Source organism: Oncorhynchus kisutch, linkage group LG15, assembly GCF_002021735.2.
Source record: "Oncorhynchus kisutch isolate 150728-3 linkage group LG15, Okis_V2, whole genome shotgun sequence".
Lineage (NCBI taxonomy): Eukaryota > Metazoa > Chordata > Actinopteri > Salmoniformes > Salmonidae > Oncorhynchus > Oncorhynchus kisutch.
In genome coordinates, this window is record NC_034188.2 from 89,940,930 (window position 1) to 89,968,656 (window position 27,727).

The 27,727-nt window shown below is 45.8% G+C and overlaps 1 protein-coding gene across 1 annotated transcript in view; it reads left to right on the forward strand.

The window, feature by feature from the left end:
* LOC109884417 (microtubule-associated tumor suppressor candidate 2) overlaps positions 1 to 27,727 on the forward strand; it is a 62,986-nt gene that overhangs the window by 24,126 nt on the left and 11,133 nt on the right. The window contains exons 2-5 of the mRNA XM_031791457.1: positions 7,047 to 7,558; positions 7,980 to 10,298; positions 10,486 to 10,720; positions 19,797 to 20,006. Of these exons, the coding sequence (XP_031647317.1) occupies positions 7,292 to 7,558; positions 7,980 to 10,298; positions 10,486 to 10,720; positions 19,797 to 20,006 (3,031 nt within the window). The 5' untranslated portion in view covers positions 7,047 to 7,291. The remainder of the gene's footprint in view (positions 1 to 7,046; positions 7,559 to 7,979; positions 10,299 to 10,485; positions 10,721 to 19,796; positions 20,007 to 27,727) is intronic.

The following is a 27,727-nucleotide window of genomic DNA, read 5'->3' on the forward strand; positions in this document are numbered from 1 at the left end:
CTAAGGGTTCATCAGACCAGAGAATCTTCTTTCTCATGGTCTGAGTCCTTTATGTGCATTTTGGCGAACTCCAAGCGGGCTGTCATGTGCCTTTTACTGAGGAGTGGCTTCTGTCTGGCAACTCTACCATAAAGGCCTGATTGGTGGAGTGCTGCAGAGATGGTTGTCCTTCTGGAAGGTTCTCCCATCTCCACAGAGGAACTCTGGTGCTTTGTCAGAGTGACCATCGCGTTTTTGGTCACCTCTCTGACCAAGGTCCTTCTCCCCCGATTGCTCAGTTTGGCCCGGGTGGCCAGTTATAGGAAGAGTCTTGGTGGTTCCAAACTTCTTCCATTTAAGAATGATGGAGGCCACTGTGTTCTTGGGGAACTTCAATGCTGCAGAAATGTTTTGGTACCCTTCCCCAGATCTGGGCCTCGACACAATCCTGTCTCGGAGCTCTGGGGACAATTCCTTCGACCTCATGGCTTGGTTTTTGCTCGGACATGCTCTGTCAACTGTGGGACCTTATATAGACAGGTGTGTGCCTTTCCAAGTCATGGCCAATCAATTGAATTTCTAGAAGAAAAAGAAACGAACACCTATTAAGACGAGGTGCTGGCTAGAGGTGCTGGCTAGAGGTGCTGGCTAGAGGTGCTGGCTAGAGGTGCTGGCTAGCGGTGCTGGCTAGAGGTGCTGGCTAGAGGTGCTGGCTAGAGGTGCTGGCTATAGGTGCTGGCTAGCGGAGTAGAACACCTATCAAGACGAGGTGCTGGCTAGAGGTGCTGGCTAGAGGTGCTGGCTAGAGGTGCTGGCTAGCGGAGTAGAACACCTATTAAGACGAGGTGCTGGCTAGAGGTGCTGGCTAGAGGTGCTGGCTAGCGGAGTAGAACACCTATTAAGACGAGGTGCTGGCTAGCGGAGTAGAACACCTATTTAGATGAGGTGCTGACTAGCGGAGTAGAACACCTATTAAGACGAGGTGCTGGCTAGCGGAGTAGAACACCTATTTAGACGAGGTGCTGGCTAGCGGAGTAGAACACCTATTAAGACGAGGTGCTGGCTAGCGGAGTAGAACACCTATTTAGACGAGGTGCTGGCTAGCGGAGTAGAAAACCTATTTAGACGAGGTGCTGGCTAGCTGAGTAGAACACCTATTTAGACGAGGTGCTGGCTAGCGGAGTAGAACACCTATTAAGACGAGGTGCTGGCTAGCGGAGTAGAACACCTATTAAGACGAGGTGCTGGCTAGTGGAGTAGAACACCTATTAAGACGAGGTGCTGGCTAGTGGAATAGAACACCTATTTAGACGAGGTGCTGGCTAGCGGAGTAGAACACCTATTAAGACGAGGTGCTGGCTAGCGGAGTAGAACACCTATTAAGACGAGGTGCTGGCTAGTGGAATAGAACACCTATTTAGACGAGGTGCTGGCTAGCGGAGTAGAACACCTATTAAGACGAGGTGCTGGCTAGCGGAGTAGAACACCTATTCAGACGAGGTGCTGGCTAGCGGAGTAGAACACCTATTAAGACGAGGTGCTGGCTAGCGGAGTAGAACACCTATTAAGACGAGGTGCTGGCTAGTGGAATAGAACACCTATTTAGACGAGGTGCTGGCTAGCGGAGTAGAACACCTATTAAAACGAGGTGCTGGCTAGCGGAGTAGAACACCTATTCAGACGAGGTGCTGGCTAGCGGAGTAGAACACCTATTCAGACGAGGTGCTGGCTAGCGGAGTAGAACACCTATTCAGACGAGGTGCTGGCTAGCGGAGTAGAACACCTATTAAGACGAGGTGCTGGCTAGCGGAGTAGAACACCTATTCAGACGAGGTGCTGGCTAGCGGAGTAGAACACCTATTAAGACGAGGTGCTGGCTAGAGGTGCTGGCTAGAGGTGCTGGCTAGCAGAGTAGAAAACTTGAAAATAAAAGAGAGCCCCACACTCTAGGAGCTCAGATGCAATAATTTAATTACCAACGTTTCGACAGCCAAGCTGTCTTCATCAGGGTATAATCACAAACACTGCGGGATGACTCGTTTATATAGTGTCAAAATACACAGGTGTCTGTAATCATGGCCAAGAGTGGCCTTGGTTAATGATCAAATATTAAAATGGCATACAAAGAACAGCATACAAACAACAAATGGAGAGCATACAGGTCATTGATTCATTTTAGACTACACAAGCTGACAAACAATTACAATGGCAAAGTCACAATAATCACAAGAATGTCTTCAGATCAAAGTCTACGTTGAGACCGAAGGGCGCAAGGGTCTTTAAATTAAAGATCCGGGCAGCCTCTCGTTTTAACAATACATTATCAAGGTCACCCCCTCTCCTAGGGAGAGTGACATGTTCGATGCCAATATAACGCAGAGACGAAATCGAGTGGCCTGCCTCCAAGAAGTGGGCCCCAACTGGATAAGTAAAGTTTTTACACCTAATGGTGCTACGATGCTCTGAGATACGAACTTTTAATTCGTGCTTTGTTTTACCCACATAATTTTTACCACAAGGACAAGTTATAAGATAAATAACTGCCTTAGTGGAGCACGTAATAACACCTTTTATTGGGATCGATTTCCCTGTTTGTGGGTGTTTGAAGGATGTACATTTATAAGTGCCATTGCATTGAGCACAGCCACTACACTTGTACTTTCCATCCAGTAGGGGCGCAAATAGACGTTGTTCAGGAATATCTTGGGTTGGTAAATCAGAGTGTACCAACTGGTCTCTGAGATTTCTGCCCCGCGAGAATACGACCAAGGGAAGGTCCGAAAACACAATCAATTGAATTTACCACAGGTAAACATCTCAAGGATGATCAATGGAAACAGGATGCATCTGAGCTCAATTTCAAGTCTCAAAGCAAAGGGTCTGAATACTTATGAATAATTATGTAAATAAGGTATTTCAGTTTTTTAAATGTTTATACATTTGCAAAAATTGTCACTTTGTCATTATGGAGTATTGCGTTAAGATTGATGAGGATTATATATATTTTTTTGTCCATTTTAGAATAAGGCTATAACGTAACAAAATGTGGAAAAGATCAATGTGTCGCAATACTTTTCTATTGAACATAAAGGCTCTCTCTCTTAAGTGGTAGTATGTACCTTGTGATAGTTATTGCCTTATCAATACCATTTAGTTCAGCACTGACGAATGATAGGAGAAAAATGAGTATGATTGATGGGAATTAAACTCAGGAGCGTTACTCTGGGTTCGCTCTGTCGTACGGTAAGATGATAAAGGACAGCTACTGGACATTAAAGATTTTTTAAGAAACATTATTTTCAAAAATAAAAACAAAACAAAATGGAGGATCAAATCAAAAACGACATCAAACTGAGACTTCTTTCAGAGAGGATGGTGTAGGGATATGTGGGTTAGCTGCAGAAAAATACATTTGAGATCAAATCAAAGTAAATTTGGTCGGGAAAATGTGATCATAAGGGTTTGAAGAGGCAGTTGCACAGGGCTCTATTCGTTTTTAAAAATCCTCTGTGTGTTCTGTAGCTCCTCAGGTAACCTGGTCAAATGGAGGTTAGCTTTGAACTCTCCTCTCCTCTCCTCTCCTCTCCTCTCCTCTCCTCTCCTCTCCTCTCCTCTCCTCTCCTCTCCTTTCCTTTCCGGACATTCTGTAGTTTTCTCATTGTTAGGAAGCTCCTACCATTAAAAGGGTTAGTTCTCTGCCTGGGAACATACAGTAATCACTTCAGACAGACAAGAAGGCCCAAACTATTCATCTGTGTAATCTGCTCTGGTTCCTTTGGAAAATGTTTGTTTGTAGATGTTTGTTTTCTTGAAAATGTTACTGAGGGTTTCTATTCAGTGTCCAGATTTGAGTAGGCTTGTGTTTATGTAGTCCTGTGTTAGTAAACACGTCTTCTCTTGGGAGAGCTACAGTGTTTCATAAGTACTGCCACTCAAAACATCAGAAAGATCTCTAAATGCCTATGGTATATTTTTTCATCTTCTTTTTTGGAAATAATTATTTTGAGATGAAAGAATAAGATGAGTGTTTGAAAACTAGGGCAGACCTCGTAGAGGGAGAGTGGAGGGGGAAGGGGGGAAATCCCCAGAGATATTTATTCACAGGATGTTTTGAATCCGTCTAAATCCCCAGAGACATTTCTTCACAGGATGTTTTGAATCCATCTAAATCCCCAGAGACATTTCTTCACAGGATGTTTTGAATCTGTCTATATCCCCAGAGATATTTCTTCACAGGATGTTTTGAATCCGTCTAAATCCCCAGAGATATTTCTTCACAGGATGTTTTGAATCCGTCTAAATCCCCAGAGACATTTCTTCACAGGATGTTTTGAATCCGTCTAAATCCCCAGAGACATTTCTTCACAGGATGTTTTGAATCTGTCTAAATCCCCAGAGACATTTCTTCACAGGATGTTTTGAATCCGTCTAAATCCCCAGAGATATTTCTTCACAGGATGTTTAGAATCTGTCTAAATCCCCAGAGACATTTCTTCACAGGATGTTTTGAATCCGTCTAAATCCCCAGGGACATTTCTTCACAGGATGTTTAGAATCCGTCTAAATCCCCAGAGACGTTTCTTCACAGAATGTTTTGAATCCGTCTAAATCCCCAGAGACATTTCTTCACAGGATGTTTTGAATCCGTCTAAATCCCCAGAGATATTTCTTCACAGGATGTTTTGAATCCGTCTAAATCCCCAGAGACATTTCTTCACAGGATGTTTTGAATCTGTCTAAATCCCCAGAGACATTTCTTCACGGGATGTTTTTAATCCCTCTAATATTTCCCCATGCAGCACCATTTTATCAAAAAGAGTGACATGGTCATTTATGGTACCTTGTTTTCAGGTACAGTTGTTTTCAAAGCAGTTTACTTCAGAAAATTTGCTTTACTGCTATCAGTGATAGTGAACCAGTGTACAGATAGCAGGTTAGCATATCAGTGTTTGTGAACCAGTGTACAGATAGCAGGTTAGCATATCAGTGTTTGTGAACCAGTGTACAGATAGCAGGTTAGCATATCAGTGTTTGTGAACCAGTGTACAGATAGCAGATTAGCATATCAGTGTTTGTGAACCAGTGTATAGATAGCAGGTTAGCATACCCTACAGTCATTGTACACTCATTGTTACTGCAGTAGTTTCCTGTAGCTTATTCATTGAAGGTGGCTGCTGGCTGGAATATTGCTGACAGTTGGTGTGTGTGTGTGTGTGTGTGTGTGTGTGTGTGTGTGTGTGTGTGTGTGTGTGTGTGTGTGTGTGTGTGTGTGTGTGTGTGTGTGTGTGTGTGTGTGTGTGTGTGTGTGTGTGTGTGTGCACACCTTAGGGAATGTCCTCCCACAGATTTGCTGAGGTGGAGCGATGCTCGTTGCTAGGGAGAACCAGTGATATGGCAACATATTCATTAGCACAGTCATATAGCATATATATATATATAGCAGAGAGAGGCTTCCAGACAGAGAATTCCAGAGAGAGGCCAGCTATCCATAGAACATTGTCTTTAATGCAGACGTAACTCTGTCACAGAGATAGTGTAGAAAAATGTTTGAATCTTTCCCGGGAATTCCCAGGTTTTTACAGAAATCCCAGTTGAAATATTCCTGAACTCAGGAAATCCAGAATCCTCCAACCAGGATTCTTGGAAAACCTGAGAATTTATGGGGACATGACCAGAACCGTAAACAGAGGACAGTAGGAGTAAAGGGGGATGAATATTGTTAGTCCCTGTGCAGTGAACACCTGATCCCAGATCTATTTGTGCTGTCTTGCAGCACCTTTGGTCATTCTCATAGACGGCACAAACAGATCTGGGACCAGGCTAGTAAATACTGTGTCCTGTGCTATAAATCTCCTGCTTATCGTCTCTGGTGTCAGTATGTTGGATAGGTCCTTGGTTATCTCTTTGTAGGGTGTTGTTACTCACTTCCTGTGGACCACATGTCACTGTTGTAGGATACAAACAGATACTGTCCATGTGTAAGGCCCATATTTATTTATTTTTATTTCACCTTTTATTTAACCAGGTAGGCCAGTTGAGAACAAGTTCTCATTTACAACTGCAACCTGGACCAAGATAAAGCAAAGCAGTGAGACACACACAACAACACAGAGTTACACATAAACAAATCTCTAGAGTCAAGATAGAAGTACTTATTCAGGACAGTGATTGTCATGCCCTGACCTTAGAGGTCCGTTTTATTTCTCTATTTGGTTAGGTCAGGGTGTGATATGGGGTGGGCATTCTATGTGTTGTTTTCTAGGTTTCTTTATTTCTATGTTTTGGCCGGTATGGTTCTCAATCAGGGACAGCTGTCTATCATTGTCTCTGATTGGGAATCATACTTAGGCAGCCCTTTTTCCCCTCCTTTCAGTGTGGGTAGTTATCTTTGTTAGTTGCACTATAGCCCTGTAAGCGTCACGGTTGTTTTTCGTTTCTTGTTTTATTGGCGACATTTTAAATAAAAAGAGAAATGTACGCTCACCACGCTGCACTTTGGTCTCCTTCTAACGACGGCCGTGACAGTGATGTCATATGAGTTATGGCTATAGTATGCTGCCATCCCTGGTTCAGGCTACATTGTATTGCTGTGATATAATTTTTATCTGGTTTTATTAGGTGATTGAACCCTTTATCGTTCCAGGTGACAGATAAGATGTCACACGGGTGTTTAAAAAAAAAAAATATATTTTTACAAGTCAGTTAAGAACAAATTCTTATTTACAATGACGGCATACCCCGGCCAAATACGGGCCAATTGTGCACCGCCCTATGGGACTCCCAATCATGGCCTGGATGTGATGCAGCCTGAATTCGAAAAAGGGACTGCAGGGATGCCACTTGCACTGAGATGCAGTGTCTTAGACCGCTGTGCCACTCAGGGGAGGGGGGTTATTATAAAGTAGAAAACCCCTCTGTATCAAAATGTCTTGACATTTTCTGCAAACTTTTTAAGTGTCAATCTTTTGTCATAAAACCTTTACGTAGCATGTCATGATGTGAGATTATTCAACAGAGGTAGTTAATACGATATGTCTACATGATTGGTTTGTCTTGTTTTCTATCAGGTTAAGGATCTCCGATGCCATGCGACCCACCTCCTCTCCTCAGTGAGACAGCCCATACCTAAACCTCTAGGACCCCAAAGGACAGGAGAGAGATGTGAAGCCAGCTCTGGGCTCATGCTATAAGGCCCGAGAGAGAGACCCAGAGACCCAGACTCTGAGAGTTGTGGGTACACAGCATTATCTAATGGATGGCAGAGTGACTAAGTGAAGGAAGGAACTCAGAACAGAACTGACGTGAGGTCATAATGAGTGGTCAGCAAGGCGAGCCGGCCATTGGCCACAGCCATGTTGGTGAGGTCAGGAACGACAACCAGAACAGCCATGTTGGTGAGGTCGAGAGCAACAACCAGAACCAGCAGGCCGGGGGAGGGGGAGTGGGAGCGGTGATACCCGATGGGGATGCTAATGCTAACCAGATGATCCAGATGGGGGAGGGGGGCAGCGACGGCGGAGGGGAGAGTACAGGAGGAGATGTTGACACTCTGCCCCCCCTGATGTCTCAGACCACTGTGGTATGATGCTACACATCTGAGTGACTCTCAGATCTGATTGACTTACACATTTGACTGACTTACACATCTGAGTGATTTACACATCTGAGTGATTTACACATCTGAGTGATTTACACAGCTGAGTGATTTACACAGCTGAGTGATTTACACATCTGAGTGATTTACACATCTGAGTGATTTACACATCTGAGAGATTTACAGAACTGAGAAGTACTAAGCGGTACACAATTCCAATAAGTCAGACTGCCACATACCAAAGATCATTCTTAGCAAGAGCACTGAATTCTATTTATTTCTTATTTTGACTGTTTTACACTCCCGATGCCTGTCCACATAGTACGCATAGATGGTATCTCTTTTTTTTTTAAAGTCTTTAATGCTATTTATATACTGATGTTGAATCAACCTTTTACCTGAACAGGTGTCTCAGACAGTCACAGAGGAGCAGAAGAACAAGATCGTCATCTGGGGGACAGACTCTCAGTGTGACGACCCTGAGCTGGCCGAGTTTGAGATGTTAGAATGTCAGGAGCTGGAAGCATACCTGGTAGAAGAAGAGGAAGAGGAGGAGGAGGAGGTGGTATGTGTAGGAGTAGGAGTGAAAGGAGGTGCACGGCAGATCCTCCTGGACCAGCCTGTCTCCGTAGTGGATCTAGTCTCTGACAGTAGAGAGGGAGGAGGGAGGAGGACTATTCAACGGGGCTCCGGCGGGCAGGACGCCGCCACCATGGACTCTGGAGGAACCAGAGGGATGGCGGAGTATGTGACGAGGGCAGAGTTCAGCTCTGAGAAACATGTCTTGGTGTCCCGCCTGTCCACTATGTTCAGTCCGGATGGGAGTCTGGTCAGTGCTCTGGACGCCGCTGGACAGACACAGGCCACCACCACAGACTCCTGGCACGTCCCCTCTGGACCCTCAGGACCAGACGGGACCATCTTAGAGGATCTCACCCTGGCCTCCCAGTCTTGTACCACCATCTCAGACCAGTCCAAGGCCTCTCAGCCATCCAAACAACCTCAGGCTCCATCTAAAAGCACAATACAACGAGCTGACCTCGATCTAAACCAGAACACAACTGTTAGGTCTGAGGAGGTTGTCGTTCCGGAAGCACAAGTCAGTAACAACGTCCTAGTGGGTCGTTGTAAATGTCAGCAGAACATGGAGGAAGATCAGGGCAATGAAAAGCACAATCAGAATCTGGAGCAGAGGTACCAGGATGTTAGAGGCAGTGAAGGGAAGGCAGTTGAGGAACACCAAGATGCTAGAGGTAGTGGGAGGAAGGCAGCTGAGGAACACCAAGATGCTAGAGGTAGTGGGAGGAAGGCAGCTGAGGAACACCAAGATGCTAGAGGTAGTGGGGGGAAGGCAGCTGAGGAACACCAAGATGCTAGAGGTAGTGGGGGGAAGGCAGTTGAGGAACACCAAGATGCTAGAGGTAGTGGGGGGAAGGCAGCTGAGGAACACCAAGATGCTAGAGGCAGTGGGAGGAAAGCAGCTGAGGAACACCAAGATGCTAGAGGTAGTGGGGGGAAGGCAGCTGAGGAACACCAAGATGCTAGAGGTAGTGGGGGGAAGGCAGCTGAGGAAGACCAAGATGCTAGAGGTAGTGGGAGGAAAGCAGCTGAGGAACACCAAGATGCTAGAGGTAGTGGGGGGAAGGCAGCTGAGGACCACAAGGTTATTCCCCCTGATATGAACCCTAACTCACCCGCCAAGTTAGGCACAAATGCGATTCAATCTGTTGAAACCAGAAGCTTGAAGAAGCTCGGCTCTTTTGATAAAACCTCACAGGAACAAGGCTCCTTGGGGCAAAGCATGAAGAAAACGACTTCGTTTGAACAAAGCATAAAGAAAACAACCGTGTTTGAAAATACCACAAAGAAGTCGGCCTCATTTGATCGAAGTTTGAAGAAAGAACCTTTCTTAGATAGAACGTTGATGAAAGAGGCATCCTTCGACAGAACGTTGAGGAAGCAGGGCTCGTTTGAACGCAGCTCCAGTCCTTCTAGCCTGGATGGGAGGAAGCCTTGGGGTAGCCCAAGCAGGAGCCCCAGCCGCCCCGCCACCCCTCCCTGGTCCCCCAGGAGACAAGCCCCCTCTTCCCCTGCCAAGACCAGCTCCAGACCTCCCTCCTCCACCTCTCCAGCCAAGGCCAGCAACCAAGCCTCCAGCCAGGACCGCAGCGACTCCCCACAGAGGGTTACCACCAGTGGCCTCAAAGCACCTAGTAAGGTATGTGTAATCAGCAGCATCCCCAAACCCATCTCCCCTCAGCCACCTGCGGACCCTAGGAGGGCCTCTCCTCACACACCCAAACCCATCTCCCCTCAGCCACCTGCGGACCCTAGGAGGGCCTCTCCTCACAAACCCAAACCCGCCCGTCCAAAGATCATCACGTACGTCCGTAAGAACCCCCAGGTGAAGTCCCAGGGGACGGAGGTTGACCCAAATGAAGCCTTGACACTCCCTCTCCGCCTGTCCTCTCCCCACCCCAGCCCTCCTACAGCCCACAGGAAGCCCCACAAGACAGGGCCCCATTCTAAGGCCTCACAGGTGCTCTGCTCCTCTAATATACTCTTTGATAAGTACCGGCAGGAGATGCAGAAGGCAGGATACTTTCCCCCGGGTACCGGCATGACGTCGCTGGGCATCAAACCTCCCAGCCACCCTCCTCCTCACAACCTCTCTATGAACTCTGAGAGCTTTCACGGGGAACTGCCTGACAGATACATGCATGAGGTGAGAGGGTGTGGTATAGTCGTGTGTGTATTTGTAAAAGCCAAATGTTCGCATGCTAGAAAATCAAATCCTTTTCTTTGTTCTGACTGATACAAAACTTGAATTAAATATAATATAATTGAATGAATTGAACTAAACGGAAATTAAGCGAACTGATAATAACTGAAGTTGTTTGTCTATGGTCTAGTTGGCTCCAGCACCTTCACAGCTGGCTCCCCAGGAGGGGACAGGCCTCTACCGTTCCCCCAGGCCCAGAGGGCCCCAGCTAGGGTTAGGGGCCGTCACCCGGCAGCCTGCTGCAGCCAAGAACAGGACTATGTTCCAGGGCCAGACCGGTCAGAGGTCAGGGGTCGTGACCCTCAGCCATCCAGGACAGCAACAGGCACCGCCAGGGAACAACCAGGGAAACCACGACTCCACAGGTGAGACAGAGACCAAGAGGCTGAGGGGAGGCTGGAGGGAAAGGTCCCGAAAGGTTGCTAGATTGAAACCCCGAGCTGACGAGATAAAAAAAATCTGTCGTTCTGCCCCTGAACAAAGCTGTTAAACCCACTGTTCCCTGGTAGGCAGTCATTGAAAATAAGAATGTGTTCTTAACTGACTTGCCTAAATATTAAATAAGGGTTAAATCAAAATAATTATAATTTAGATGGAAATTAATCAAATATTATTAAAGACTTGCTGAAGTGCCAACATTCAGCATTTTGGCTGTGCACCCTCTGTGAATTCTATGAAGATTTTAACCCAGTTAACCCCAACATCTCTCCCAGTTTTTACCATCGTTGTAAATAGTTATTTTGTTGCTTTGACAGTCATTATTTATTTAATGTTATTAGTGATTCATTTTAAGAAAGACTAAATAAACCTTTCCCTCATTTTAAGGTCGACCCTGTTACATGAACTGGGTTGACTCTCGTTTTAATTTGGTGAAACTTATTATTCTACTTTTTCTCTAAAGAGACATTGAGCATCTAATAGTCGAATCATAGTGTAAAAGCAGGTGAGCTGGTTCCACAGTTTTGGGCCATTTTGTGGTGTAAAACTGAACTGGTCCAGCACAACACGTCAACCCTGGCTAGAAATGTTTTAACAGTTTCAATGTTTTTTTTGTGAAGCTTTCATTCAATTGCCTTCCCTGTTGCTCTCAACAAGGTGATGGCTGAATTTATCTTTATTTAACCAGGCAAGTCAGTTAAGAACAAATTCTTATTTTCAATGACGGCCTAGGAACAGTGGGTTAACTGCCTGTTCAGATGCAGAACGACAGATTTGTACCTTGTCAGTTTGGGGATTTGAACTTGCAACCTTTCAGTTACTAGTCCAACACTCTAACCACTAGAGCTACCTGCCTCTAACCACCAGGCTACCCTGCTGCCCCATTTAAAGATGATGTTGTGAACTCTTTTACTTTATTGGACATTTCTTATGAATTTTCTTTTTATTTGATTCAAACTAGATTTTCCAGTTTTTTTTATTTATTCCACACTGAGGTCAAAATAACCCTTTGAAACTGGAAAATGATGATAATGCCCCTTTAGCGTAGAGCTTAAAGAAAGAAGGAAAAAATGGCACACAGCATGACATCACAATCTGATCTGATGATTCTGACCAATGACCAGTCGTTTTTAAGCTAGTCGTAAGCTGGGTAGGCTCTAGAGAGTCTAGATGATCCTATCCGCCAATCGGGGCTGTGTATGTAAATATATACTATTTTTGTGTTAACACTCCCACACAGTCAGACTGAGCATTTCAATGGCAAAAGGAAGCTAAGGGAAATAAATGACAAAAATATATATTTTCATGAAATTAACACACACTATGATTTATTAGACAAACAGTGAGGATTAAAAACATGTAATTAAAAAGACTGCATGGGGGCTTTAACCTGTCGAGATGTGGAAAATGTGTTTTTTTAAATTAAATTAAACATGTGCTCTTTATGACAGAATGTTCAAATTAGGTGAACTAAAATGTGTCCCCCCCCGCACCAACTTACACTACTCAAAAGGCACCTAATTGGTGGAACGGTTCATTGACTTTGACTGGTTATGTTCATTTAATTTACTCAGCAATACTTTGATGTTGAAGGATTTTTCTTCCTCTCTGCTACCTTTGTCAGCATCGTCCTAGTTACCAAAAGCCCTGGGGCAGATGGACATATCTATTTTCTAGAAGTTATTGGAAGAAATACCGTAGTCATTTTTTAAAATTTTGAAAAAAGTCATTCAAATATTAATGAGGCTTGACTGCAGACACAGCAGACACAGCCTTGACTACAGCCTTTGAAGTACAAATAACCGACAGCAGTGGAACTGGTACATCGCTTGACAGAAGTACCAACTAAAACATAATATTTCTCACTGTGGCAGAACTGACTGGCTCGTCTATTCAGCTTACAAACACATGATCACTGATTGTTCATGTAGCGTTATGAATGTTTATGTAGCGCTATGTAGCATTATAGTGTGATATGTAGCATTATAGTGTGTTATGTAGCATTATAGGGTGTTATGTAGCATTATAGAGCGTTATGTAGCATTATAGGGTGTTATGTAGCGTTATAGTGCGTTATGTAGCATTATAGAGCGTTATGTAGCGTTATAGTGTGTTATGTAGCATTACAGAGCATTATGTAGCATTATAGGGTGTTATGTAGCATTATAGAGCGTTATGTAGCATTATAGGGTGTTATGTAGGATTATAGAGCGTTATGTAGCATTATATGGTGTTATGTAGCATTATAGGGTGTTATGTAGCATTATAGAGCTTTATGTAGCATTATAAAGCATTATGTAGTACTGTAGTGCATTATGTAGCATTATAGAGCATTATGTACGCATTATAGAGTCATGTAGCATTATATAACATTATTGGGCGTTATATAGCATTATAGAGTGTTATGTAGCGTTATGTAATGAGCAGATATCTAAAGTATTTCAAAACCATGAGTAATCATTCATGTGGCTCTTTCCATCACGGTCTCGTCCTCCCTCCATCACTCCATTCTATCAGACAGAGAGAGAAATGACTCTGACATATTAATAAGGCTGTCATCACAGGGACCAGGCGGTAGGCACATGATCTGAGATTGAGCGGCTGTATGGTCAGCCTGCGGCCATAAGGGAGAACAGAGTAACAGAGTAAGGATGTGCGTCTTTCCCTGTCAAGATGATTCAGTACATATCTATACTGAACAAAAATATTAACGCAACATGCAACAATTTCAACGATTTTACTGAGTTACAGTTCATATAAGGAAATCAGTCGATTTGAAATAAATAAATTAGGCCCTAATCTATGGATTTCACATGACTGGGCAGTGGCACAGCCATGGATGGGCCTGGGAGGGCATAGGCCCACCCACTTTGGAGCCAGGCCCAGCCAATCACAATTATTTTTTTCTGCACAAATGGGATTTATTACAGACAGAAATACTGCTCAGTTTCATCAGCTGTCCGGGTGGCTGGTCTCAGACAATCCTGCAGGTGAAGAAGCCAGGATGTTGAGGTCCTGGGCTGCTGTAGTTACGCCTGGTCTGCGGTTGTAAGGCCGGTTGGACATACTGCCAAATTCTCTAACACGACATTGGAGGCAGCTTATGGTAGAGAAATTAGCGTTCAAATCTCGGGCAACAGTTCTGGTGGACATTCCTGCAATCAACAGGCCATTTGGATACTCCCTCAAACCTGTGGAATTATGTTGTGTGACAAAAACTGCACATTTTAGAGTAACCTTTTATTTCCCCAGCACAAGGTACACCTGTGTAATAATAATGGCCCCAGAGAGGATGGCTGCTGTTTTACGGGCTCCTAACCAACTTTGATATTTTGTGTGTTTTTTTGTGTGTTTTTAAACTTATTTTGTATATAATGTTACTGCTATCGTCTCTCATAACCGAAAAGAGCTTCTGGATATCAGAACCACGATTACTCACCTCGAACTGGACAAAGATTGGTTATTTAATCCCCATCATTTGCGTGAAGAAAATACTGAAATACAGGGGGCGGAGATCGGGGTTCCTTGGGAGAATTCAGCGGCAAGTTGGTAACACCGCCTCTACCATCCGTTCTATTGGCCAACGTTTTGGTCACTGGAGAATAAACTGGATGATCTCTGTTCGAGACTATCCTACCAACGGGACATTAAAAACTATAATATCTTATGTTTCACTGATTCGTGGCTGAATGGATCATATACTGTTGGCTGGGTTTTCCGTGCATCGGCGTGACAGAACAACTACGTCTGGTAAGACGAGGGGTGGGTGGCTGTGTCTATTTGTCAATAACAGCTGGTGCGCAATGTCTAATATTAAGGAAGTGTCAAGGTATTGCTCGCCTGAGGTAGTGTGCCTCATGATAAGCTGTAAACTACACTATCTACCAAGAGAGTTTTCGTCTATATTTTTTGTAGCCGTTTATTTCCCACTACAAACCGATACTCGCTCTAAGACCAGCACTCAACGAGCTGTATAAGGCCATAAGCAAACAAGAAAATACTCATCCTGGTGGCCAGGGACTTTATTGCAGGCAAACATAAATCTGTTTTACCTCATTTCTACCAGCATGTCACATGTGCAAGGGAAAAAAAACTCTAGACCACCTTTACTCCACACACAGAGATGCATACAAAGCTCTCCCTCGCCCTCCATTTGGAAAATCTGACCATAATTCTATCCTCTTGATTCCTGCTTACAAGCAAAAAACTAAAGCAGGAAGTACCAGTGACTTGCTCAATACGGAAGTGCGGATAATGCGGATGCTACACTACAGGACTGTTTTGCTAGCACAGACTGGAATATGTTCCGGCATTCATCCAATGGCATTGAGGAGTATACCACCTCAGTGACTGGCTTCATCAATAAGTGCATCGAAGACATCATTCCCACAGTGACCATACGTACATATCCCAACCAGAAGCCATGGATTACAGGCAACATCTGCACCGAGCTAAAGGTTAGAGCTGCTGGTTTCTAGGAATGGGACACTGATCTGGACACTTAGAAGAAATCCCGCTATGCCCTCCGACAAACCATCAAATAGGCAAAGCATCAATACAGGACTAAGATTGAATCCTACTACACCGGCTCTGACACTTGTCGAATGTGGCAGGGCTTGACAACTATTACGGACTACAAAGGTAAACCCAGCAGCGCACTGCCAAGTGACGCGATCCTACAAGACTAGCGAAATGCCTTTTATGCTCGCTTCGAGGCAAGCAACACTGAAGCATGCAGGAGAGCACCAGCTGTCCCGGACAACTGTGTGATCACGCTCTCCGTAGCCGATGTGAGCAAGACCTTTAAACAGGTCAATATTCACAAGGCTGCGGGGAAGGACGGTTTAACAGGACTTGTACTCAGAGCATGTGTGGACCAACTGGCAAGTGTCTTCACTGACATTTTCAACCTCTCCCTGACCGAGTCTGTAACACCTACATGTTTCAAGCGGACCACCATAGTCCCTGTGCCCAAGAAAGCGAAGGTAACCTGCCTAAATGACTACCGACCTGTAGCACTCACGTCAGCAGCCATGCAGTGTTTTGAAAGGCTGGTCATGGTTCACATCAACACCATCCTCCCGGACACCCTAGACCCACTCCAATTCGCATACTGCCCCAACAGATCCACAGATGACGCAATCTCAATCACACTCCACACTGCCCTTTCCCATCGGGACAAAAGGAACAACTATGTGAGAATACTGTTCATTGACTAGAGCTCAGTTGTTCAACACGATAGTGCCCACAAAGCTCATCACTAAGCTACTTCCTGGTTTGGGGTCTTATCTAAACTTCTGAAGGGAAAGCTCCAGATAGCCCAGAATAAGCTGATCAGGGTAGTAATGAAGGTGAGTCCACATACTCACATAGGCAGGAGCTGCTTTCAGGAACTAAACCGGCTGCCTGTTGAGGCTAGGGTGTCCCAGATTAGACTAGGTTTGGTTTACCGGAGTATTTATGGTCCTGCGCCCAGATATCTAAGTGATTTACTTTCCCCGTGTTAGGGATGCACACAATCACAGCACCAGATCAGGTGTTTCTGATGTGTGCTTATACAGGTTCAGGAGTAATGCTGGGAAAGGTACTTTCTTGTTTACTGGAGACTCAGATTGGAATGAGTTGCCTCTGTCCATAAAAACAACCTCCTCTCTGGGCAGCTTTAAAAATATGTTTGATGTCTTCTGTGCCCATATGAATAACCCCTATGATGTAACTGCAATGATGAGATAGATGTTCTTCTTCTCTGTTTTTGATGAGAGAGATGTTCTTCTTCTCTGTTTTTGATGAGATAGATGTTCTTCTTCTCTGTTTTTGATGAGAGAGATGTTCTTCTTCTCTGTTTTTGATGAGATAGATGTTCTTCTTCTCTGTTTTTGATGAGAGAGATGTTCTTCTTCTCTGTTTTTGATGAGATAGATGTTCTTCTTCTCTGTTTTGGTTTTATTATTTCACTGCCATACTGTGTTCCATCTTGTCCAGCCGTCTTGTCTCAAGAGGACCACAATGGAAATAAGTCCCAGACTTTATTGTGTGTTATCCTCCATGATTTTATTCATGTGCATGTTTGGCTTTTAAGTTTTATGTGCGCTTGTTTTTGTTTTTTTAAATGGCTGAATTAATAAACTAAACTGAACTAAGGACCCTGGGACTAAACACCTCCCTCTGCAACTGGATCCTGGACTTCCTGAAGGGTTGCCCCCAGTTGGTAATGGCAACAATATATCTGCCACGCTGATCCTCAAGACAGGGGCCCCTTAGTCTCCTCCTGTACTCCCTGTTCACTCACGACTGTGTGGCTAAGCACGACTCTAACACCATCATTAGTGGTAGGCCTGATCACCAACAACGATGAGAGTCGGTGATCAGTGTGGTACCAGGACAGCAACCTCTTCCTCAACGTGAGCAAGACAAAGGAGCTGATCGTGGACTACAAGAAAAGGAGGGTCGAACAGGCCCCCATTCAAATCGACAGGGCTGTAGTGGAATGGGTCGAGAGTTTCAAGTTCCTTGGTGTCCATAGCACCAACAAGCTATCATGGTCCAATCACACCAAGACAGTCATTGAAAGGGCACAACAACACCTTTTCCCCCTCAGGAGACTGAAAAGATTTGGCATGCGTCCCCAGATCCTCAAAAAGTTCTACAGCTGCACCATCGAGAGCATCCTGAGCGTTTGCATCACCGCCTGGTATGGCAACTGCTCGGAATCTGACCGTAAGGTGCTACAGAGGGTTGTGTGTACAGCCCAATACATCAGTGGGGCCAAGCTTCCTGCCATCCAGGACCTACATAATAGGTGGTGTCAGAGGAAGGTTAATGAGGAAGAAAACATTAATGTAAACTGGGCATCTACCACCCCACAATCAGTAAGGCAATGTTTCTCTGGTGTAGAGCATGAACCTGACAAGCGCCACTTCCTGTATTAGGAAGGGTCGTACTCTACAGATATTGTAGAGCATGAACCTGCAGGAGCGAGTCACTGCTTTGATGCTTGCAGAGAACGACAGGGCATTATCCAGGGTCATGCCAAGGTTCTTTGCATTCTGGGAGGGCAACACTGGAGTTGTTAACCGTGATGGAGATGTCTTGGAGCGGGCAGGTCTTCGCCTGGTGGACAGTAGCTCTGTTTTTTCGAGGTTGAGCTTGAGGCTGTAATGAACATGAGAGGAGACAGAGAACTGGTTTCAAGCGCAGGGCGCATCAGGTGTTGATTTGTAAAGGACCACAGGAGGAGGCAGGTAGCTGGGTCCAGGGGCAGGCAGAAGGTCATACACAGGAGGAGGCAGGTAGCTGGGTCCAGGGGCAGGCAGAAGGTCATACACAGGAGGAGGCAGGTAGCTGGGTCCAGGGACAGGCAGAAGGTTCATACACAGAAAAGGCAACAGTACAGGCAGTGAAAAGGATAGTAACACCGTCCGGGAGATCAGGCAAGAGGTTGATGACAGGACATCTGGCTAAAGTACAGGCAGGGAATAGGCAAAAGGCGTTGTTAGTGAGGCAGGCAAAAACTATCATACACAGGAGGATTAAATTACGGGAAAACAGAGAAGAGAAGTGTGTCACAAAACAAACAATACCTCACAGTGATGGGGTGCAAAGAACTGAACTAAACAGTGTGTGATAATGACATACAGGTGTGTGAACAGGTGATCACGGGTGATTGGGATCTGGAGAGTGAGCTGCGTTCAGGGGATCTAGGTGTTTGAGGTTGTTAGTTGGAAGCAGATGCTACAGAGGTGAGATGTTTGGCACGCAGAGTGTTGTCACCTGGGTGTCAGAAGGGGGGGGGGGGGGGTGTACTTGAGTGTCATCTGTATAGCAATGATAGGAGAGACCATGTGGGGATATGACGGAGCCCAGTGTGTTTATATAGAAGAGGGCCTAGAACCGAGCCCTGGTGGACACCTGAGAGTACGTGGTGCAAACACAGATCCACGTAGGAGTGGCATGCCAGGTAGGATGTAGGAGTGTGCAGAGCCTGAGACGCCCTAAGAGGATGGAGAGGAGGATCTGAAGGTTCATGGTGTCGAAGGTAGCGGATAGATCGAGGAGGATGAGAACAGAGGAGAGAGAGTCAGTTTTGAAAGAGCGGAGGAGCCTCAGTTGAATACTCCGTCTTGAAGCCTGACTGGTTAGGGTCAAGAAGATTATTCCGTTCAGAGATAACTAGAGCGTTGGTCAGAGACAGCACACTCAAGGGTTTTGGAAAGAAAAGAAAGAGGGGATACCGGTCTGTAGTTTTTAACGTCAGTGGGGGTCGAGTGTTAGTTTCCTGAGGAGGGGAGCGACTCTGGCCATCTTGAATGCAGGATGCAGCCAGTGGTCAGAGATGAGTTGATGAGGGAAGATGCGCACAGCGTGCTACTGAAATGGCCTGGGGTTGTTCGGCATGCAAAAAGACTTGTCGATCAATGACTGGCGACATGCTTAGTTAGAGACTGAAAGAGGGGACACATCAGTTGTCACAAAGGATGAGAGGTATTTTCGAGAGCTAGAAAGAAAAATAATTTGAGCAAAAAGATGATAGTGAACCAACTTCGTTTGAATCGATTTTTCTGACCGATGCGTGCTGGATCGGTTTGGAGTCCCTTATATTTTAAAACGAATGAACCAGGTGAATCGATGTGTATCGGTGAATCGTTCCAACCTATAACAGAATAATCTGTGGTGATGATGATCATGGTCTCATGACAGCAGAGTAGAAGCTACGAATATCATCACAGGTCCCTAGTGGGGTCACACAGGGATGCGTCCCAAATGAAACCCTATTCCAGGGCCTGAGGGGGCCAGTCGATAGGATGAATGAATGGATAGGGATGATGGCTGTGTAGTATTGGAGTGATGTGTTATCACTCGTGGGATTAAATCACAATTAGCCCTCCACCTTGTCTTCTGTAATCCATTTGCCTCCATATCTCTATTCAATCCTTTCAGATCTGCACATGATCATTTATACAGTATATGACTTTGCCCCTCCACTAAACCCCCTTCCCCCTCCAGCAGACCAGAGGACGCCAGGTCCAGAGACCACTGTGGCCAGGACCCTGCTGCCTAAACCGGGTCAGTCTCGTCTGCGACCCCCAGGCTTCTCGGCCTTGCCACCTGCCCGTCTGGTCGCCTTCGGCTTTGTACGCAGCTCCAGTGTCTCCTCGGTTTCCATCAACCAAATGACAGTGAGCAACCACAGCGACCCCTGCCGACCCTCCCAACGTGAGTCACACACACGCACAGGAACGGACACACCGGCAGGCACACACACACACACACACACATGCATATACAGGCACATTGTAACGATGTGCGCTGAGGATCGGGAAGTTCAGGGAGTGTTTTAATAAATAAACACAACATAATACAAAACAAGAAACATGAACACCTCACAGACAGGAAACAGAAACAATAACACCTGGGGAAGGAACCAATGGGAGAGACATATATAGGGAAGGAACCAATGGGAGTGACATATATAGGGAAGGAACCAATGGGAGGGACATATATAGGGAAGGAACCAAAGGGAGTGACATATATAGGGAAGGAACCAAAGGGAGAGACATATAAAGGGAAGGAACCAAAGGGAGTGACATATATAGGGAAGGAACCAATGGGAGTGACATATATAGGGAAGGAACCAAAGGGAGAGACATATAAAGGGAAGGAACCAAAGGGAGTGACATATATAGGGAAGGAACCAAAGGGAGAGACATATAAAGGGAAGGAACCAAAGGGAGAGACATATAAAGGGAAGGAACCAAAGGGAGAGACATATAAAGGGAAGGAACCAAAGGGAGAGACATATATAGGGAAGGAACCAAAGGGAGAGACATATAAAGGGAAGGAACCAAAGGGAGTGACATATAAAGGGAAGGAACCAAAGGGAGTGGCATATAAAGGGAAGGAACCAAAGGGAGAGACATATATAGGGAAGGAACCAAAGGGAGAGACATATAAAGGGAAGGAACCAATGGGAGTGACATATATAGGGAAGGAACCAATGGGAGAGACATATATAGGGAAGGAACCAAAGGGAGAGACATATATAGGGAAGGAACCAAAGGGAGAGACATATAAAGGGAAGGAACCAAAGGGAGTGACATATAAAGGGAAGGAACCAAAGGGAGTGGCATATAAAGGGAAGGAACCAAAGGGAGTGACATATATAGGGAAGGAACCAAAGGGAGAGACATATAAAGGGAAGGAACCAAAGGGAGTGGCATATAAAGGGAAGGAACCAAAGGGAGAGACATATATAGGGAAGGAACCAAAGGGAGAGACATATAAAGGGAAGGAACCAATGGGAGTGACATATATAGGGAAGGAACCAATGGGAGAGACATATATAGGGAAGGAACCAAAGGGAGAGACATATATAGGGAAGGAACCAAAGGGAGAGACATATAAAGGGAAGGAACCAAAGGGAGAGACATATATAGGGAAGGAACCAAAGGGAGTGGCATATAAAGGGAAGGAACCAATGGGAGAGACATATAAAGGGAAGGAACCAAAGGGAGAGACATATATAGGGAAGGAACCAAAGGGAGTGGCATATATAGGGAAGGAACCAAAGGGAGTGACATATAAAGGGAAGGAACCAAAGGGAGTGACATATAAAGGGAAGGAACCAAAGGGAGTGACATATATAGGGAAGGAACCAAAGGGAGTGACATATATAGGGAAGGAACCAAAGGGAGTGACATATATAGGGAAGGAACCAAAGGGAGTGACATATAAAGGGAAGGTAATCAGGGAGGTGATGGAGTCCAGGTGAGTGTCATAATGAGAGTAACGATGGTGACAGGTGTGCACCATAACGAGCAGCCTGGTGACCTAGAGGCCGGAGAGGGAGCACTACTTACAGTGCATTCATAAAGTATTCAGACCCCTTCTCTTCTTCCACATGTTGTTAGGTTACAGCCTTATTCTAAAATGGAGTAAATATTTTTTTCTCTCCTCAATCTACACACTATACCCATAATAACAAAGAAAAAACTGTTTTTTATAATTATTGGCAAGTGTATTACAAATTAAAAAAACGTAAATATAACACTTACATAAGTATTCAGACCCTTTACTCAGTACTTTGTTGAAGCACCTTTGGCAGCGATTACATCCTCGAGTCTTCTTGGGTATGATGCTACAAGCTTGGCACACCTGTATTTGGGGAGTTTCTCCCATTCTTCTCTGCAGATCCTCTCAAGCTCTGTCAGGTTGGATGGGGAGCGTTGCTGCACAGCTATTTTCAGGTCTCTCCAGAGATGTTTGATCGGGTTCAAGTCCGGGCACTAGCCGGGCCACTCAAGGACATTCAGAGATTTGTCCCGAAGCCACTCCTGCATTGTCTTGGTTGTGTGCTTAGGGTCGTTGTCCTGTTGGAAGGTGAACCTTCGCCCCAGTCTGAGGTCCTGAGCGCTCTGAAGCAGGTTTTCATCAAGAATCTGTCTGTACTTTGCTCCGTTCATCTTTCCCTCGATCCTGACTAGTCTCCCAGTCCCTGCCACTGAAAAACATCCCCACAGCATGATACTGCCACCACCATGATTCATCGTATGGATGGTGCAAGGTTTCCTCCAGACGTGACACTTGGCATTCAGGCCAAAGAGTTCAATCTTGGTTTCAGACCAGAGAATCTTGTTTCTCATGTTCTGAGTCCTTTAGGTGCCTTTTGGCAAACTCCAAGCGGGCTGTTATGTGCCTTTTACTGAGGAGTGGCTTCCGTCTGGCCACTCTACCATAAAGGCCTGATTGGTGGAGTGCTGCAGAGATGGCTGTCCTTCTGGAAGGTTCTCCCATCTCCACAGAGGAACTCTGGAGCTCTGTCAGAGTGACCATCAGGTTCCTGGTCACCTCCCTGACCAAAGCCCTTCTTCCCCGATTGCTCAGTTTTGCCGGTCAGCCAGCTCTAGGAGGAGTCTTGGTGGTTCTAAACTTCTTGGGGACCTTCAATGCTGCAGACATTTTTTGGTACCCTTCCCAAATTCTGTGCCTTGACACAATCCTGTCTCAGACAATTTGAGTCTCATAGCAAAGGCTCTGAATACTTATGTAAATAAGGTATTTTATTTTTTATTTTTTTAAATAAATGTTTTTTTTTTATTCTAAAAACCTGTTTGCGCTTTGTCATTATGGAGTATTGTGTGTAGATTGATGAAGGGGGGGGGGGGGGTGAAATAAGGCTGTAACTTAACAAAATGTGGAACAAGGGAAGGGGTCTGAATACTTTCCGAATGTCCTGTAATATTGGTTTATAGTCATAAAATGTAACATTGAAACAAAGTCAAAGCCAATAACAAGTAAAAAATATTCAATAAGACCTCCTGAGTGGTGTAGTGGTCTAAGGCTGGTCTAAGGCTGGTCTAAGGCTGGTCTAAGGCACTGCATCACAGTGCTCAGTGGTCTAAGGCTGGTCTAAGGCTGGTCTAAGGCTGGTCTAAGGCACTGCATCACAGTGCTCAGTGGTCTAAGGCTGGTCTAAGGCTGGTCTAAGGCTGGTCTAAGGCTGGTCTAAGGCTGGTCTAAGGCTGGTCTAAGGCACTGCATCACAGTGCTCAGTGGTCTAAGGCTGGTCTAAGGCACTGCATCACAGTGCTCAGTGGTCTAAGGCTGGTCTAAGGCACTGCATCACAGTGCTCAGTGGTCTAAGGCTGGTCTAAGGCACTGCATCACAGTGCTCAGTGGTCTAAGGCTGGTCTAAGGCACTGCATCACAGTGCTCAGTGGTCTAAGGCTGGTCTAAGGCACTGCATCACAGTGCTCAGTGGTCTAAGGCTGGTCTAAGGCACTGCATCACAGTGCTCAGTGGTCTAAGGCTGGTCTAAGGCACTGCATCACAGTGCTCAGTGGTCTAAGGCTGGTCTAAGGCACTGCATCACAGTGCTCAGTGGTCTAAGGCACTGCATCACAGTGCTCAGTGGTCTAAGGCACTGCATCACAGTGCTCAGTGGTCTAAGGCTGGTCTAAGGCACTGCATCACAGTGCTCAGTGGTCTAAGGCTGGTCTAAGGCACTGCATCACAGTGCTCAGTGGTCTAAGGCTGGTCTAAGGCACTGCATCACAGTGCTCAGTGGTCTAAGGCTGGTCTAAGGCACTGCATCACAGTGCTCAGTGGTCTAAGGCTGGTCTAAGGCACTGCATCACAGTGCTCAGTGGTCTAAGGCTGGTCTAAGGCACTGCATCACAGTGCTCAGTGGTCTAAGGCTGGTCTAAGGCACTGCATCACAGTGCTCAGTGGTCTAAGGCACTGCATCACAGTGCTCAGTGGTCTAAGGCACTGCATCACAGTGCTCAGTGGTCTAAGGCACTGCATCACAGTGCTCAGTGGTCTAAGGCACTGCATCACAGTGCTCAGTGGTCTAAGGCACTGCATCACAGTGCTCAGTGGTCTAAGGCACTGCATCACAGTGCTCAGTGGTCTAAGGCACTGCATCACAGTGCTCAGTGGTCTAAGGCACTGAATCACAGTGCTCAGTGGTCTAAGGCACTGCATCACAGTGCTCAGTGGTCTAAGGCACTGCATCACAGTGCTCAGTGGTCTAAGGCACTGCATCACAGTGCTCAGTGGTCTAAGGCACTGCATCACAGTGCTCAGTGGTCTAAGGCACTGCATCACAGTGCTCAGTGGTCTAAGGCTGGTCTAAGGCACTGCATCACAGTGCTCAGTGGTCTAAGGCACTGCATCACAGTGCTCAGTGGTCTAAGGCACTGCATCACAGTGCTCAGTGGTCTAAGGCACTGCATCACAGTGCTCAGTGGTCTAAGGCACTGCATCACAGTGCTCAGTGGTCTAAGGCACTGCATCACAGTGCTCAGTGGTCTAAGGCACTGCATCACAGTGCTCAGTGGTCTAAGGCACTGTATCACAGTGCTCAGTGGTCTAAGGCACTGCATCACAGTGCTCAGTGGTCTAAGGCACTGCATCACAGTGCTCAGTGGTCTAAGGCACTGCATCACAGTGCTAACTGTGCCACTAGAGATCCTGGTTCGAGTCCAGGCTCTGTCTCAGTGGTCTAAGGCACTGCATCACAGTGCTAGCTGTGCCACTAGAGATCCTGGTTCGAGTCCAGGCTCTGTCTCAGTGGTCTAAGGCACTGCATCACAGTGCTACTAGAGATCCTGATTCGAGTCCAGGCTCTGTCTCAGTGGTCTAAGGCACTGCATCACAGTGCTAGCTGTGCCACTAGAGATCCTGGTTCGAGTCCAGGCTCTGTCTCAGTGGTCTAAGGCACTGCATCACAGTGCTACTAGAGATCCTGATTCGAGTCCAGGCTCTGTCTCAGTGGTCTAAGGCACTGCATCACAGTGCTAGCTGTGCCACTAGAGATCCTGGTTCGAGTCCAGGCTCTGTCTCAGTGGTCTAAGGCACTGCATCACAGTGCTAGCTGTGCCACTAGAGATCCTGGTTTGAGTCCAGGCTCTGTCTCAGTGGTCTAAGGCACTGCATCACAGTGCTACTAGAGATCCTGGTTCGAGTCCAGGCTCTGTCTCAGTGGTCTAAGGCACTGCATCACAGTGCTAGCTGTGCCACTAGAGATCCTGGTTTGAGTCCAGGCTCTGTCTCAGTGGTCTAAGGCACTGCATCACAGTGCTACTAGAGATCCTGGTTCGAGTCCAGGCTCTGTCTCAGTGGTCTAAGGCACTGCATCACAGTACTAGCTGTGCTACTAGAGATCCTGGTTCATATCCAGGCTCTGTAGCAGCCGGCCGCGACCGGGAGACCCTTGGGGAGGGGCACAATTGGCTCAGTGTCGTCTGGGTAAGGGGAGGGTTTGGCCGGCAGGGATGTCCTTGTCCCATCGATCACTAGCGACTCCTGTGGTGGGCTGGGCGCCGTGCTCGGTGACACAGTCGCCAGGTGCACTGTGTTTTCTCTTGACACATTGGTGCGGCTGGCTTCTGAAGGGTTAAGTGGGCATTGTGTCAAGAAGCAGTGCGGCTTGGTTGGGTTGGGTTTCAGAGGACACACGGCTCTTGACCTTCGCCTCTCCCGAGCCCGCATGGGAGCTGCAGCGATGAGACAAGACTAACTAGAAATAGAAATTACAAATAAAAACACATGAAAAAATAAATTAAAACGAAGAAAAAATTTATATAAATTAATAATGCAATAATCCTATATATCAACCTCATAATAGCTAACTCTTACCAGTCAATATTCATACCCTGTGCTTACTGCTTCCCCTCAGCTTACCCACTAGAGGTTGACACAGGAGTGAAAATTCATTACTGTCCAGTTTTGTCAAATTTTTACAGGGACCGAACTTTTTTTGTTCCTTTCCCCGCTAGAAATCACTAACGTCATGTCCTGTGCTAATTTTAACGCGCAGAAATCAGAAATAATTTCCTCCCTTTAAAACTGCTCTGTATGTCTGTCCCTCGCTCTGCGTTCAGAATATCATCAGTGGAAACTAGTTGTAGCTAATTACGTTCATGGACAATTTAGAGGATTTTAGCTAACCTGCTACAAAAAAAAAAGGCCCTTCAACTAGTCAACGACGTCAGACCTGCGCTGAGAGCAGTGCAGAGTGTCCACCAACGCGATAGTACGATCTGCGCGTGAGTAGCCATAGCAACTGTTCCGCTCCGCTGCTTCTCCATAGCAACTGCTCAGCTCGGCTGCTTCTCCATAGCAACTGCTCCGCTCGGCTGCTTCTTCAGCGCTCACCAGACAGTTGCCTGTATACACAACTGAAGATTTTGGCAATAAAGGCAACCCTTCTACTTACCCAATTACGGATGAACTCATGGTATGGACATGTGCTATTGTGTCCTTGTAAAGTAGTGACTAGCTACAGTGAGCCAACGGAAGGGAGGGGGGGGGATATTTTTTTTTAAATATATTTGTATTATGTAAACTCTATTAGACCTACAGACAGTTGTAGTTTCTATGAAATGCTCCACACTACATAGTTATTTTGAGGGGACAGCAAATTGACACTGTTATTCAAGCTGTACACTCACTACTTTACATTGTAGCAAAGTGTCATTTCTTCAGTGTTGTCACATGAAAAGATAATACTCAAATATTTACAAAAATGTGAGGGGTGTACTCACTTTTGTGATATACTGTATATATATATATTCCTGTACTGCCCATTCCTGTGGACTGTTGATCCTGTCCAGAACTTAACTCTACAACTAGACTCCCATTCCTGTGGACTGTCGATCCTGTCCAGAACTTAACTCTACAACTAGACTCCCATTCCTGTGGACTGTCGATCCTGTCCAGAACTTAACTCTACAACTAGACTCCCATTCCTGTGGACTGTTGATCCTGTCCAGAACTTAACTCTACAACTAGACTCCCATTCCTGTGGACTGTCGATCCTGTCCAGAACTTAACTCTACAACTAGACTCCCAAGCCTGGATCTGTGACAGTGTGAAGAGGGACTATAGGAGCCTGTTGATAACCCTGGATCTGTGACGGTGTGAAGAGGGACTGTAAGCCTGTTGATAAGCCTGTATCTGTGACAACGTGAAGGACTGTGAAGAGCCTGTTGATAAGCCTGTATCTGTGACAGCGTGAAGAAGGACTGTAATGAGCCTGTTGATAAGCCTGGATCTGTGACAGTTTGAAGAAGGATAGAGACGTGAAGGGATGTTTTACAAGCGCCAGTCGTTAGAGGCCTCTTTAACCAAGACGCACACGAATTACTCAAACTAACACCTCTCTGTTATTAAGTGTCAGGATGCAGTACTCTTCTCTCCAACTGTTACTTAGCAACGTTTTCATTTATTGTTTATTACATTGTTTTTATTTAACCTTTATTTAACCAGGTAGGCCAGTTGAGAACACCTTTATTTAACCAGGTAGGCTAGTTGAGAACACCTTTATTTAACCAGGTAGGCCAGTTGAGAACACCTTTATTTAACCAGGTAGGCCAGTTGAGAACACCTTTATTTAACCAGGTAGGCCAGTTGAGAACAAGTTCTCATTTACA